Genomic DNA, 15928 nt, shown 5'->3' with positions numbered 1-15928 from the left:
AGTGACTTCTCATAAACATATGATTGAACTTTATTCCATCCGCTCTGACTTCTGTAAAAGGAGGATAAAACTCTTACCTGCCTCACAGAGGTGGTCTGTGTGGTTAGTGTTTGCACAGTGCTTTGATGCTGTATAGTTTTATTTGAGTTCCTCACTCATCCAGAAAGGGATTAATTTCCAAACTCACCAATCAGTAACTGTACTATGTTGGAACCAGCATACTTCCTCACATCCTCAATCCAGCGAGGAATGGACTGGAAAGAGCCTCTCTTGCTGATGTCGTAGGCTAGGATTGCTCCATTGGCGCTTCGGTAGTAGCTCTGTGTGATGGTTCGGAATCTCTCCTGCCCTGCTGTGTCCCAGATCTGCAACTAAACAAAATAAAACATGCAGTGAGATACTGGCTATTCACATATAGGGAACTGGTCTTGCTTTTCAGGTTAAGTCCTTTCCTCCTGAATGAAATGTGACTGGGTCAGGATTTAAACACACACTGAGCTCTGCTGGTTAACAAGACAGGAGTTGGTTCAGTGACCTTATAGAAAATCTATGCACAAACGTGGTGCTTTTTAAAATTTCTCTTAAAAAAAATCCTGTGTCCCTCAGCTGAGATGAAAATTATGTACTCAGGGTAACATTTTCAAAGTTGGCTGCCTAAAGTTAGCACCAAAATCCATAATTAGGCACCTATGCAAAAGTGACCTCATTTTTAGGAGTGCTAGTATTTCCAACTCCCTGTGAAGTCATAAGGAGCTCAGAATGCCTGGTAATTTGAAAAATCAGCCTAATTTTGCCTAGATATCTAAATATTTTACCTAAAAATCTTCCCTCCACACAACTAGGAAGATAAAGAGTGTCACAGAACTGAATGTCTGTCAGCCATCCTCTTCATTTAGGAGGCTGAATAGACATTATGCACAGGTAGTAATGGGCCTGTCTAAACTGTAATGCTCTTGCTTAAATCCAGTACCATAGGAACTGCCATCCCATATCAGATTGACGGTCCATCTAGACTAGTACGCAGTGTCTGAGTAGTCAGCCTGGGATGCATCAGAAGAAAGTACAATAAAACCGATGGTGAACAGTAGAGAATAACCTGCTCATGGAGGAAGTTTCTTCTTATCCTGTCATGTATTGGTGGTCTTATCTCCTGAAGCCTGAGAATTTATCCCATACAGCTTTTTAATTTAAAGTAACTGTGGATATTCTCATTCACCATATACATTTCTAATCCTTTTTGAACGCTATCAAGCTCAATATATAGTAGCAATGACTTCCACAGTATTTTCTTTTCAGTTTAAATCTGTTGCCTTTCAATTTCATTAAATGTTTCCTTTTCCTTGTATTCTGAGGGGGTAAATGGGAGTGTCTAGTTTACTTTCTTTGTACTATTCATTATATTATGTACCTCTGTCATGACTTCTCTTTTTTTTGTCCCCTCTCTAAGGTAAACAGTCTTAGCCTTTTCAATCTCCCCAGACATGGAAGTCTTTCCATTTCTGAGCCCTTCTATTTCTTTTATATTCTTTTTCAGATGACATGACCAGAACGTAACACAGAATCAGAATCCACAGAATCTGGATCAATATTATTTTCCATACCATTCCTTGTGCATCCTAACATTGTGGCTGCATTTTTTTGACCACTGCTGCATAACTGATCAGAAGTTTTGTTTTTGCTGTCTACAATGCCCTGATCTTTTATAGTTAAAATTAATCCTTCCAATTAACAGGTTATTAGAAATCTTGGTTAGAGAGCATTTTCAGAGGAGTGGAGAAGGGTAGAAGCTATATTAGAACACATCCAGGATGGAGAAGAACTCCAGGCAATGGTTGTCAATGATCTGGAAATGATGGATGCTATGTACGTGGGGCAGTAACTGGAGAGTTGTAGGTTATGTAGGTAGTTTGTGACAGTGCTGGGAACAGAACCTTAATCTCTGAGAAGGAAGACCCATACTTTTCCCACTAGAACACAATGCCTTTCATGGGTTCAAATCTCAGCACTTGGTCAGGCCAATTGTAAAATGAAGGTAATAATGCTAACCCAACGTTCTGGAGAGCTTTGAGATCTCCTGTACAGATGAAGAACCACTATATAACCATAAAGTGTGAATTATTAGCCACACTTATCAGATAACGTAATGAAGAGTGATTTACCTGTGATGTGACTTTCGGTATGTCTATACTGCAGCTGGGAGTGAACCTCCCAGGCTGGGCAGACAGATTTACACTAGCACCCTAAAAACAGAAGTGTGGATGTTGCTGCACTGGCAGAGGCTTGGGCTAGCCACCTGAGTCTGTCTACCTGGGCTGGGAGCCTTGCTCTTAGCTGCAGCGTAGACATCCCTTAGCAGGTTAGGCAATGGCTTTGCGGTCAGGCAACCTAGGTTTTAGTCCTGGGTCTCATTACTATGGGCCCAATCCTGCACACGCTTCTGCATATGAGTGACTTTACTCACCCATGTAAGTGTTTGCAGGTTCAGGCTTCAGAATGGTCAGAGTTCCTATGCTATTCTCAACAGAGGATACAGACCCCAAGTTTGACTTCATTGGTAGCTCAAATGGTAACGCAACAGATCTTCTCCTAAGCCTCCTCCCTACGTTGGGTTGTTTCCTTCTAGAACCTCTTGGTCTTAGCTCCCTAAATCCCTCTACATTCCTATACAAGGACTTAGGTAGCCTCTTGCAGGACCCTTACATTGCTGACTTTTTACCAGTATTACAATGATTATAGGCTGTGCTGTGTGTGACTGATTTACCTTCCTTGGGATCTTGTATCTTGACAGCTATATACTGAATGAGGAAGGCTATTATTTTGACCAGCACAACTCACCTCTTTTAATTTAGGAAGGAAGGAAGGAAGGAAGATTAAGTAAAAACTCACCTTGGAAATTCTAAAAATCAAACAACTTCGTTTAAAAAAAATTAAGGTTGCTAAGTGGCAACACTGTTTTGTTTAGACAGCATCACTAGAAAACCCAAGCACTTCAAATCAAGGAAATCAATCGTTGATCCAAACCAAATGCAGTTTTTTCCAATAGTCTCAAATACATACACATACAAAATCCTGTTGAAAAAGAAACACAAATACTCTCTATATGTACACATTAGTCAGCCTCAAATGCAAGTCATATATATAATTTTATGAGGAATCAACAGTTACACATTCTCCCATTAAATTACATATGCAACATCATTGGCAAGAAACAGCAATTACAATTTCTTTACCAAAAATTGTACTCTTAATAATGACTGTTTCTCATTTAAAAGCATCCTTGAAAAAAATGTAAACACTAAAATAAAAATAAATACATAAAGGAACTGTACGATCCAGGAATCATTGTTAAGGATGTGATAAAATATTTTTATATTTCATAACAATGTTGTGTTCACAATATTGTGTTCACAGTGTAAGAGATGAAGCTCTTAACTATTTCCTTGTAAAGTGCTTAGGTTCTGTAAATGTGATAAGAAGGTGCATTTGTCACTTAGCAACCTTAACTGTTGTTTAAACAATTTTTGTTTTTCTAATTACATTGGCAACAACTCACATTAAGACAATGAGATAGAGAAGTTGGGGAATAAATACATGGAGAAGGCCAAAACAGCTATATATTGAGAGACTGGCAGGACGTTTTTAAGCAATGATCAGCAGGAGCAAGTGGGTACAGGAGAGAGGATAAATACTCACTGTTCTCAGAAAGTGTGACAGGATATTCTTATTGAACAAAACAGAGGAGCTGCCCTTGTCACCCATCCTGTGATACTGAATGCCTATTTATTACATGAATTAGTTATTTTGGTCTGTTTTTCGCTTTGAATTTTGTGGACACCACAGGACTTAGCACTGGCTGGCACTGGGCTACACTGTGCTAAACAGAGTGTACTACTTTGACACACAACCACCTACTTGTACAGGAGCTACTCCTATTGCAAAAATAATGAGCATACTGCACACAAACAACAGACGTTTCTCCTATTCTTTATTGCTGCGTAAAGTTTAATGGCGTGAATGCTGAATAACTACCAGATAAACTGGGTAAAATGCACATCCAATGCTGTGCATGTACACAGGTATGTTACTTTGAACTATCCCACAGTGCTAAAGCAACAATGAAAGAGAGCTTTTAAAGACCAGTGGAGAACCTTCCCCCCTCAACCCCCTCTTTTTTTCCTTTAACATTTTGATAGCAGATGGATCAAAATGTTACAAAGAATTTTGCCAGCTGCAATTACAAACCACACAATCCAAAAGAAGATGGCACATCAGGTATCCCTCAGGGATCAATGTATTATCATTACTTAATATTACACAAGAAAACAGAAGTGATTGTAAAGAAAGCCTGGGATGGAAAAATACAAACAAATATATACCATACCATCCACATATTTCAATGTGGATTTAGCAATTCCATATACATTAGGAAAAAGGTTACCAATATTTTATGGAATCCATCAATACTCTTTTGTTCCCTACAGCAAACTCTCTATGTTCCAAGCAACAGGGCTGACCAAATTCTCAGGTCACAACCTCTCCCCAAAGTCCAAAGCCTGGTTCTTTTGTTTTCTTGAGGGAGGGAACAGAGCACAAATACCTAGGGTGTTCCCCCCCTCACTTTTATATTCCAGTCACCCTTTGAAAAGCATTTTCCTGGGGGTTACCCCTAGATAAAGTTCCTTCCCACTGTGAGGACAGAGAGACATGGAGTCTCGTGGTAAATGAGCTTCCCTGTTGTTTGTTAAAATGCAGATCGATCTGTTCCTGCCCCCTTTGATTGCCAAAAAATGATTACTTGACTGGTGATTGCCAGTCAACGTTGAAGCCACTTGGCTTGAGTCATTAGCTTGTTTTTTGTGCTCGAGAAACAGGTTTACCTCCTCCCCAGACTTGTCTGGTAAATACATTTCAGTCATAATTTTATCTTATGTTCATGTCACTGTCACTGTATGTCATGTCACTGCATACATTGCACCGTGATATTATTGACCAGTGAATTATTAGTTTTCAAATGATACCTCACAAGGCACATTTTGTATGAAGATTATTACAGTGCTGTATAGGGTGTGATTACATGGTGCACACATGATTACTGGTCACAGCTAGCCTCCAAGAAAGCTCTGATTCAACTAACTGAAAATGGACAAAGTTTACATAATCTTGTCATTGCAGAAAATGGTAAGTTTATCATTGGACTTAACAATACAGGATTAGGTCAACATATGTCGTGCAATGTACATTTAGAAGAGAATTTTATCTGTGAAATAAGATAGCAAAATAAGCATCTGGAATTTAGGCTTTTGCTAGATTTTAAAAGAGCAATTCCAAAAATTAAGCACCCAAAATAGCTTTCCTGTGGGTTCAGCTTAAAAGTTACAAGCAAACAAAAACATCTGGGGTGAGCACAGAGGAGTCCATTAGCCAAAAGAAATAAAGAGAAATAAACCTAATCACGTCTTTCTAAACATTCCTGATCCACTTACACATCTGGGAGTTCCAAGTAAGCAGTTCTAGGTATGATCTGATGATTTATCTGGCTTAAAGCTTCTCAAAGCATAACTGTTCCCCTCTTTCCCGGAGGAAAAACAACAGAGCAAAGGGGAAGTTTTTCACCATTTTAAAAAGTTCTAGCCTTCCCATTGGCTCTTTTGGTCAGATGCCCACTCCCTTTTCTTCACCTGGGGGACTTTTTTTTAACCCTGTACAGGTAAAGCAAGCAGAGAACAGCCACTAAGGGGGACTTTATAGCTAACTGGCTGGCTGGGTGTCCATAAAAGGGAGCTGCCCCACTCCCTTCATTTATCACAATTCCTAAAGAAGTTGGAGATAGTGGGGATGCATGTTCACTTTGTTTTTGCAACAGCATCAGTGATATTTCATCTCTAGGAAGTATTTAATCGTTTAGCACTATAAACACAGCGGGGGAGTTTGCATGTTATGAATCCTGCAGAGAGTAGAAACTTTCATATAATTTCTTTGGTAATGGATGCAAAGGGTGCTTCCTCCTAAATGATTCTAAGCCAGCTTACCATGTTTAAACCCTTTCATATCAAATGGCAAACAACAGGATAGATTTCAGTACACCAGCAAATTCCTGTATGTACTTGGAAAAAGCTTTACCAAAACAATTTTTGTAACTTAATCTGTATGATCTTTCCCAACAAGAACAAAAGCAAGGTTTGATCAGGCAAGACTTCCTTTCCACTAACGCATTTCAATTTAAAATTCTATTAATATACAGAACAGCGAGGGGAAATAAATGAATGCTCATCCTGTCATGTGACATTCTAAAAGAAAAGAGGTGCCAGGCTGAATTCCAGTTTGCTGGGAATGTTGCACTCCTGTTTTCTCCAATACCAGGGCTGTCAATTTCATTGAGGAGAAGGCCAAATTCTACCTTTGTTTATGGTCTGTGGGCTGGGGTAAAAAGAGATCCGGGGAGAATATGGCCTATATATAGTAATTCAGGCTGAGATCCACAAAAGGACTTAGGTGCCTAAGATCAAAATTTAGGCACCACTGATACTCAAGACCCTGCTCAGCTGCTGCCTAACTCTGGAGGTGCCTAAAATCCTGCGGCACCTACATTTTTGGCATAAAAGTCCCCTAAGTTTCTGCTATTGGGCATGCACACAAGGTACGCAGGTGCCTAGCTCATGCTGAAGCCCCAACCCACCTCAGCATCCTCAAAGCAGGTGAAAACAAGCATTGCCTGGCCTACGTTACCTGCAGAGTCGGATCTGGTAGGCATCCTCAAGCACGCCTGACTATGCAAAATGGTCAGGGGTGAGAAAGAGGGCCTCCCTGATAACCTTTAGTTCAGTGCACTCATGCAGGAGATGGGAGACCCCAGTTCAATTCCCCCCTCTGCTTGAGGTGGAGAAGGAATTTGAACATGATTTCCCACCTCTCAGGTGAGTACCCTAACCACTGGACTCTACAGTTATGCTAACTTTTTCTCTGGCCCAATGGACAATTAATGTACTATGTGGAATGGCTTCGACAAGCGAGACAGAGAGCCCCACATCAGACTATCCCAGAGCTCAGGACATATGGGAGATCCCCCCGTAACCCTGCTTTTGTGTGGAGTTGGGTACGCTCTGCTGCCATTCTAATAAGAAACAGCTTAGGCGCCTGACTCCAGAAGAGGGTTCCTGGCTGTAGATCCCAAGCAGATATAAGTGCCTCCTTTCAGCTCAGATTTAGGCACCTAACTCTTTGAGGAGGTTCGGCTTAGGAAACACTCCTCTCCTCAGTATCTGGTTTGGTGGGTCCCCACTGGCTTTTGCAGATCCCATTCTGAGGTGATATTTCTCCCCTGCATCGTAAAGGGAACCTAGGCACCTAACTTAGGGTCTGTGGAGGACATGACTATTTCTGTCCTTTGTTTTTCATCTGTTCTTCCCTCTATTTCTTTCCGTGCTGCAAATCCCAAATCATAACACCTGTTATCTTCACTCACTCCCACTGTTCCAATTGATTAAATGACCGGCGATTAAATAATTCATGTTGCCACTGATGTGTGAACTCATTGGGCTTTAGAGCAGACACTCCAGATTGGGGTGAGGAAAATGTAATACTTAAGTCACGGTGTGATGAGGTTTACAGACCTCTCGCTGAGACTCAGGAAGTGATGGAGAAGTATTGGTCCAAGATGGCTCTGTTTCTCAGCAGCTGCAGAGCATGCTCCAAATGTTAAGACCTGCTTAAATGGGGACTCTGGCAATCAAGCTGGGGAAGAGTGAAGAAGGGGTTGTTTGCAAGAAGCAAGCCAGTTAGTAGCTTCTTAGACAGAAAACTTTACAGGGAAAGGCTCTGGACTGTGAGTAAGGCCTGACTGGGCAGCCAGGGGCCACCTGACCCCTCTTTCTCTTGTCTTCTTTCTGATAAGGGGGAATAAATGGACACTGAGAAGGGAGCTTGGAAGCTCCCATTGACTATCTGAATAGTTGAGACTGTCTGAGGCTGAGCAATCCTCTGCTGGGAGGGAAGCAGAGTGCTGTGACCACACCCCAAACAGAGGAGAGAAGAGAACAGGGGAGGCAAGAAGTGGCCTGGGGAGGCTGGCCTGCAGTATCAGCTAGAGGGGACTGACAGCCAGTGGAGAGGGAGGGCCTGGGTTCCCCTATCCTTCTCTCTGCCCTTTGTTTGACTGGGAGGACCCTGAGATTGCTGGGGGATGACAGATTTTCACTCAGCTGTCTGGCTCTCAGATTGCCCAACAAAGCCATCCTAGGACTTTGGGGACTGTTGAACTGCAGCCTGCCCACTAGGCATGCTGGTCCCTAAGTGATGTCCACAACACACAGTTTCAGGCTGTCTGCAGATTCAGGCAGATGTCACTGCATTAGTTGTGGTTTGTTCGCACTAGGAAGACTGTCACTGCAGCCACAAAAGCTGAAACTGTCAGCTTTCATTTAAAAAGAAAAAAGGAAATCAAAATATATGCCATGTGGGCCACACAGAAGCATCATGTAGGCAGAATCCAGTCCACGGGCCTATGTTTGACACCCCTGCTCTATACCCCGTGTGAGCTCCACAATTGTGACTACATTATGTAACACATACATAAACAGATGATGAAATTATTAATTAATTCTTAAATACTGATATGAGACAAAGCCCAATAACCAAAATGTTGAAGATTTGAATTTTTAAAGAATATTTATCAAACCAAGGAAACCCATGAAATCACGTCAAAAGGACTTGAAGGAAATCATCATACTGACTCCAGTCCTTTAGACTTCATTGAGACTATCTCCTTTAACTGAATCACACTCCCATTTTCCCTATCTCATTGACATAAGAGATTTTATCAGCTCTGTATTTTTTTTATTTTTTTTTATCATAAGCTCTTGGACAGAAACTGTGCCTCCTTCTATGTTTGGAAAATGACTCCCACATTCTGGGTGCCATTGAAAGTAATGAGTAATTTGAAAAAGCCACAGCAGTCTATCAAACCAAGGGAGCCTTTGTCATGGATCGATTCATACATTGTAACTCTGTTCTAAAAATCTTTAGCTATTTTGCAATTAAATAATCAGCCATTTGGTTATTTAACAGTGCCCTAAACTGGGTGATTAGGCAGAAATTTAAAAACTGTCAAATGAAGGACTGGGTAGCTCTGGGGAGACTTGATGGCTGATTGATGGCTTTTTCAACATGTGAATTAATAAATCCAGTACTCCATAAAAAAGGATTCACATTACAAAAGCTATTTCCCTGATTTAAACAGAAAGCTTCTGTTGCTTTAAGAAAGACAAACAGGAGGAACTCACTACACAAAGGAAATAGTGATACTGACTACATACAAAGTGCTATCAAATGAACAAAGTAAGCAAATGGGGGAAGGGATTATTCACTAATCTTACAGGTATTACAATCTTAATTGTTACTTTTAACAACAGTTGATAAAGTTTTTAGAAGCGTGATTCATAAACTGTTGTCTCTTTAAGACAAGGACAGTTGTCAGTCTCACAGACTAATGCCCTGATCTCTCATTCAAATCTTTGCAGGCAGATTTCGTGAAGATAGATATCTAGGGGTATGCAAAGGTCAGCCTGCATAGATACAACAACAGAATTGGGGCCTCTGCTGTTTAGTGTAAACTTATTTTATAAATGAAAGCCTCAGAGCTTGTGTTGAATGGACAGTTACAGGCAAATGCACTTTGCCTGCTCATCTGAGGGCCACTACTTGTTCTGAACTACTGCCCTGCTATTGCTTTAATTTTGGCATTGACTGTTTAAATGAGAAGATTGAGAGGTTCTATTTAGGACACAACAACTTAAGGAAATCCAACAGGTGTTTATACAGAACTTTAAAATGTATATCAGCTGATATGTGCTTTTCTCACAAACCAGTAGGTGAGTGTAGTTTTTAAAATCGCCAGTCTAACAACTAATCCCAAAGATTAATGTCAGATTTAATTCATGTTTTTTTGTAAATTTCCAGCCAAAATAAGTCACTGTTAGGTAACCTAAGGGAACTTTCACCTGTGTAAGTGATAAGTAAACATAAACAAAGGAAATTTTGCTACCATGCTAATAAGGATTTGCAGATTTGTATTTTGTTATCTGTCTCAAAAGTTTTCTATTGCTCCCTCAGAACAAACTACTGTTTTATTGATGGGAGTGTTACCATTTACTTCAATAGGGAGCAGTTAGACCAATGCTGAACACTCTTAAAATCCCACCATCTATCCTCATAAATTTTAATCTGGTTAGAGGGATACAGTTAGGTCTTGTATACTATAGTTGTATACTACAACTTTTAACTATACTGAATTGGGTTGCCTGGCACTGTTGTTGCTAGAGATCAGGCCTATGTTCTTCATCTTTAATAGAGCTGGTTGGAAAAAAATCAGATGAAATGTTTAGCAGAGACTGGTTTTTGACAAAAAGAAAAGGAGTACTTGTGGCACCTTAGAGACTAACCAATTTATTTGAGCATAAGCTTTCGTGAGCTACAGCTCACTTCATCGGATGCATACTGTGTAGAAGATCTTTTTATATACACACAAAGCATGAAAAAATACCTCCTCCCACCCCACTCTCCTGCTGGTAATAGCTTATCTAAAGTGATCACTCTCCTTACAATGTGTATGATAATCAAGTTGGCCATTTCCAGCACAAATCCAGGTTTTCTCCCCCCCACAAACCCATTCTCCTGCTGGTAATAGCTTATCTAAAGTGGCCACTCTCCTTACAATAAAAAAAGGAGTACTTGTGGCACCTTAGAGACTAACCAATTTATTTGAGAGTGAGCTTTCGTGAGCTACAGCTCACTTCATCGATGAAGTGAGCTGTAGCTCACGAAAGCTCATGCTCAAATAAATTGGTTAGTCTCTAAGGTGCCACAAGTACTCCTTTTCTTTTTGCAAAGACAGACTAACACGGCTGTTACTCTGAAACCTCTCCTTACAATGTGTATGATAATCAAGGTGGGCCATTTCCACCTTTCCTATCCCGCCCCCAGGTTTAACAAGAACGTCGGGGGGGGGGGGAGGCGGGATAGGAAAAAACAAGGGGAAATAGGTTACCTTGCATAATGACTTAGCCACTCCCAGTCTTTATTCAAGCCTAAGTTAATTGTATCAAATTTGCAAATGAATTCCAATTCAACAGTTTCTCGCTGGAGTCTGGATTTGAAGTTTTTTTGTTGTAATATCACAACTTTCATGTCTGTAATCGCGTGACCAGAGAGATTGAAGTGTTCTCCGACTGGTTTATGAATGTTATAATTCTTGACATCTGATTACTCTGAAACCTGGTTTTTGACAAAGTTCCAATCAGGCAGGTTTCCTGCCACCTTGCCCACCTGGCCAGTGCTTCATTTGTAACGAAAGAGGTGCTGGGTCTCAACCAATTTTTTAAAATTTCATAACTGAAGTAGCAAGCCCAGAGGTGCTGGGGCTGAGCCTTGGCACAAATTAAGCACTGCGCCTGGCTACTTAGCAACCTGCCTATCTTGGAGCTGGCTGGAGAGACTTCAGGGTCTGCAGCAACCCACCAAGCGGACAGCCCCGGAGCTGAGACTCCATTCCCTTTCTGGAAGAATTTAGAAATTTTTGACTTTCCTTCCAAATTCCAGTGAAACCAAAATTTGAAATATCAATATCCTCCGTAAAGTGGAATTACCTCTCTCCACCCAGCTCTAATCTTTAAATTGCAAGTTTAAATCCAGCCCAAGTCAGTAGTGAGCAAAAAGTGACTACTCTCAAATGGCTGGCTGCTGCAGTTCCCAGTGGACAGAGATCTACCTCACAGAAACACCACATGTGGCAGCCTTATTGACAGATCAAGCAGAGCAACCAAGGGGTGACTAGGCGGGAGTGGGGGGAGGTGTTAACTCTCACTCCTTGAAGATGGTAGGGTTGAGGCACACTGTGGAAGCTTGTACTGGGGCTGCCAGTGCTGTAACTGTTCTATTTCTAAAGAGAAATTTTCAGGGCTGTCAGTGCAGGACCATTCTCAAGCACTAAAGCCCCACAATGTCTCTCCTTTTCTATAAAGGCTGACTAAACCTAAAAGGCAGTGTGGGGGGGGGGGGGGGAAGAGTGGCTAAAATATCATTCCAGATGCCTAAAGGGACATAAGGTTTGGGTCACAGAAAGAGCCTCATTTAAAAGTTTTTTTGCAGGAATAAAGTTGAGAATTCTGCAATATGTTCCTTTCTCCCCTGCCAACCCTGATCAGCAAAGGCCCAGCAGGAAGGGGCTACTTCTATAAAATCCCGACCTGGAAATGTTTCTGGAAACCCTAAAAATTGTAATGAAGACATGTAATGTCCTAAACAGCATTTTTTTTTTTTACAACCTTTTTGTTTGAATCCCCATCCCAAAGACACATTAGCTTGCACTCCACTGTGTTTTGATACCACCACTGCCATGATGGAGAATGAAGCCAGGCCCTAGGGGGTCAGGTATATGGTATGAATCTTTAGTCCATGCTGTTGTTCTGAGAAGGACTTTTAAAGATGAGTTTATGTACCGAAGGTTATAACAACAAATTGTCAATACTTCTCATAACTGCACCATTTGCTAATAATAATAATTAATAATCTACCACGTACATGACCCCTATGGAGAAACTCCAATCACTAGCAGAACTCCCCAGTCACTGTGAAGTCAAAGCAGCACAGAAGTTATCCGGCATGAGCATCTGAATAGCCAAACAACAATTATTTCAATCATATGTAGTAAATGTCCTTTTGTTTTAAGACATTCTGTATACAGGCATACAATTGGCCTACCTTTTCAAAAACCTCTTTTAGCTCATCTTTTCAAAATGGAAAAACTGCCATGTCTTGCATGATCTCAATGGAAATGTGTTAACATGTGACATCTGTCAAAGCACATGTACAGGCTTGTATGCTCACAGGCTGTGAGATGCTGAGTTTATATAGTAAGAATAAGGAATCCTCCCTGCCCTTGCCAGAATCATCACAAACTGCACTGAAACCCAGTTTGTCAAGTATGTAAGGCCTATGAGTTTCATGAAGTCCCATTTAACTCCAAGTTGTAAATTTGGTTACAAAATTAAAATAAAATGCCTCCCTATTCTCAGCCTCCTGCAACATCCTGAACAAACCCTATTTAGATTAGATCCTCAAGAACTGAATACCTCTAGGTAAATTTCAAATCCAGAGATGGATCCAAATTTCACAGTCACTATCTCAATATGCCAAACAAAAGACCCACATCCAAACATTTTCAGAGTCTGGGCATGTTATGATCTCTTGTTCCATCTCTAATTCAGACCAAAACGTAGAGTCAACTAAGGTATGTCTACTAGCTGGATCTATTAGTAGACCTTACTAAATACATACTGTAGATTAATTTGCCTACAGTAATGCCTATTAGTGCTGAATTACAGATTCTTTTTCTTATTGTCAGTACTTCTGCAATACCTAAGGAGTCTGGTTTAGACCCTGAGCTGGAGCTGCCTAATTTTCAGTGTCCCTAACAGAGATACCTGGCAAGAGAGACACATTTGTTACTTTGCGTGTGTCTGGCATTTAAATTGAGCCAAGTTTCAATCTTAGAGGGGAAAACCCCACTTCCTGTGCCTCCTAACTTGGTGAAAAGCAAGAAAGAGGAACTAATAGAAGATTAAAAAAAACCCAAAATGATATTTTTTGCAGGGTGACTTGAAACATGAACTGCTTACCCCAGCTGTTCAGACAGAACTGGAACCTGAAAGACAAAACACCTGCAAAGGAAGTAAATGCCCTTATCTTTGAGCTGCCCACAGAAACCATACTCCTTACTGTAAGCTCATCATTCCTCTCCTCCCAATAACTTTGATCATGCTTTTCTGCCACCTTTTTTCCTACTTGCTAGGATTGTTGCCCACTCTGCTCACCAAAGCCACTCTGAAGGAAGAAGCATTGATTAGAGGACCTGGCCCCCTACCTTGGCACACAGCTGTGAGGCAGACCAAAATACAATTGTAATTACCATATTTATATAACTCTTTCATATTAAAGAGGCCCTAGCTCTACGCTGTGACCAAACTGAGCTCTGCTCAGCCCTTGTGGGAAAAGAAAGGAAATGAGCAAAGATGGCTGCATACTACCTAGATTCTGGAGGTAACTGGATGACTGGGCTAGTCCACAGAATAAATGAAGCAGCCCCAGGGTTTAGGCTGTTCAGCATCAAAGAATAAACAGTTGGAGTACAGTGTACTGCAGCCATGCTTTCCCTCTTCTGAACTGCCCCAAGAGATGGTCTGCCACTTCTATGCCATGGATACAAAGGGGCTATTTCCCAGTGGGTAGATATGCCAGTTTTCTTTGGCACCTGTATGCCCACATAGCTGATATACACAGAATGAGGAGAGGCTAGAATGAAAGCCACTGAGTCATTCTGTTTTGTAAAAAGGATCCTCCAAGTGGCTTTGTGTGTGGTTCCTTGTACACTGGGATCTCAAGGTGACAAAGTGCTTAGGAAAAAATCTTAGTTTTAAACTAACTACCAGCCCTGCAGCTTCAGGCTGGGATCTGAAATTCAAGCTGTGTTCTTTCTAGCTTGTGCATTACCACCAATAACCTGAACCAACTGAGATTCTGTATTTTACTCAGTTGTACCTGAACTGTCTTGAAGATTCTGCAGTTAGAACTTAACTAATGCTGCTGAGATGTGAACAGAAGCAGTTCAGTTAATTGTGTCATAGTTGACTCCTAGGTGGTAAACACAGTGAAGGTAAACTTATTTTTGTCACACACATATGCAGCAGATCTTTAGAGTAAAAGAAAGGGATCCCAGCACAGAGCATTGAAATGCAGTCACCTCTCCAGGGAGAGGTGGCAGTTGTTTCATGGCAATGCGATAGCTAAGTTTAGGAAAAAGTATACAACTTGTTTGTAGGGCTCTCGCTGCAGAGGGAAAGATGGAGTGAACAGGTATGAGGCAGTAATACGCTAGTGCTGTGATGTTTGCTGCCAGCCAGGATATCCTCTTCCTCTGCCCATCCTCCAGTAACGGCACTGGTTTCTCTGGTCAGGGCAGCTCAGCATTTACGTGACAGCCACCCTACGGGCTCTAGTGCTCTCTCCACCGCTGCTCAGGTGACCACATGGTACCACCAGACAAAGGCCACTATATGAAATGCAGAATGATACTATTTTTTGACAGCTGTCTCCCTCCCTTCCCGTGCCCATGTTCAACTTATGGTAGAAACCCCCACCTCTAGGTGCCAGTTTTGACTGGAAACCAGGCTGCTAGGATCAAAGGCTGCTGAGTGCCCCTGGGCGGATATGGGTCCTGGCTTTTTAGGAACCACCTGAGGGGCATCCCTTCGGATACAGAACAGGGCTGGTCCCTCTCCAGAGCTGTCTCCTGTGCCCCCTAGGTTCCCTCCAATGCCTAGGGGGCTCTCTCCTGCCTGCAGCCCCACGGTTCCGGCTCTGCCCGGCCCACCTTGACTCGCTTGCCCTGGATCTCCAGGCTCTTCATGGTGAAGTCCACGCCGATGGTGCTGCCCTGGCGCTCGGCGAAGGCCCCGGTTTTGAAACGCTGCACCAGGCAGGTTTTGCCCACGCTGGCGTCCCCGATCAGCACCAGCTTGAAGAGGAAGTCGTAGCGCTCCTCCGGGTCCGGGCCGGGGCCTGCCGCCCCCAGCGCCGGGGGGCCGGGCATGGCCTGGCCGGGCTCGGCTCCTTCACCCTCCGCAGCGGGGAGCCGGGCTCTGCGCAGCGCCCGTCACTCCGGGCCTCAGCGCCCGGCCGTCAGCGCCCTCCCCCCGCCGGGCGGGGCCTCGCCTCGGACCAGCCTCTGCGCCCGCCCTCCCTAGCATGGCCCAGTCAGAGGGAGCGGCTGAGCGTGCTCGCCAGCGGGCGCCCTCCGCCCGCCTCCCGCTCCTGCCGCCCGCCAGCGGGGCAGGGGGAGCCGAGCCCGGGCTGCCGCTGGCGGGCCCCGCGGAGAGGG

General features: G+C 42.7%; 1 protein-coding gene across 1 annotated transcript in view; it reads right to left on the bottom strand.

Annotated features, from left to right (window-relative positions):
- Positions 1-15715, bottom strand: part of RAB43 (RAB43, member RAS oncogene family) — a 28579-nt gene extending 12864 nt beyond the window's left edge. The window contains exons 1-2 of the mRNA XM_084633066.1: positions 15422-15715; positions 188-371 (exon numbers count right to left, since the gene is read on the bottom strand). Coding sequence (XP_084489192.1) covers positions 188-371; positions 15422-15640 — 403 coding nt within the window. The 5' untranslated portion in view covers positions 15641-15715. The remainder of the gene's footprint in view (positions 1-187; positions 372-15421) is intronic.
- Between the last annotated feature and the right edge of the window lie 213 nt (positions 15716-15928).

Source organism: Lepidochelys olivacea, assembly GCF_965140295.1.
Source record: "Lepidochelys olivacea isolate rLepOli2 genome assembly, chromosome: 7".
NCBI classification, from domain to species: domain Eukaryota; kingdom Metazoa; phylum Chordata; order Testudines; family Cheloniidae; genus Lepidochelys; species Lepidochelys olivacea.
This window is presented reverse-complemented; position numbering and strand designations above follow the sequence as displayed.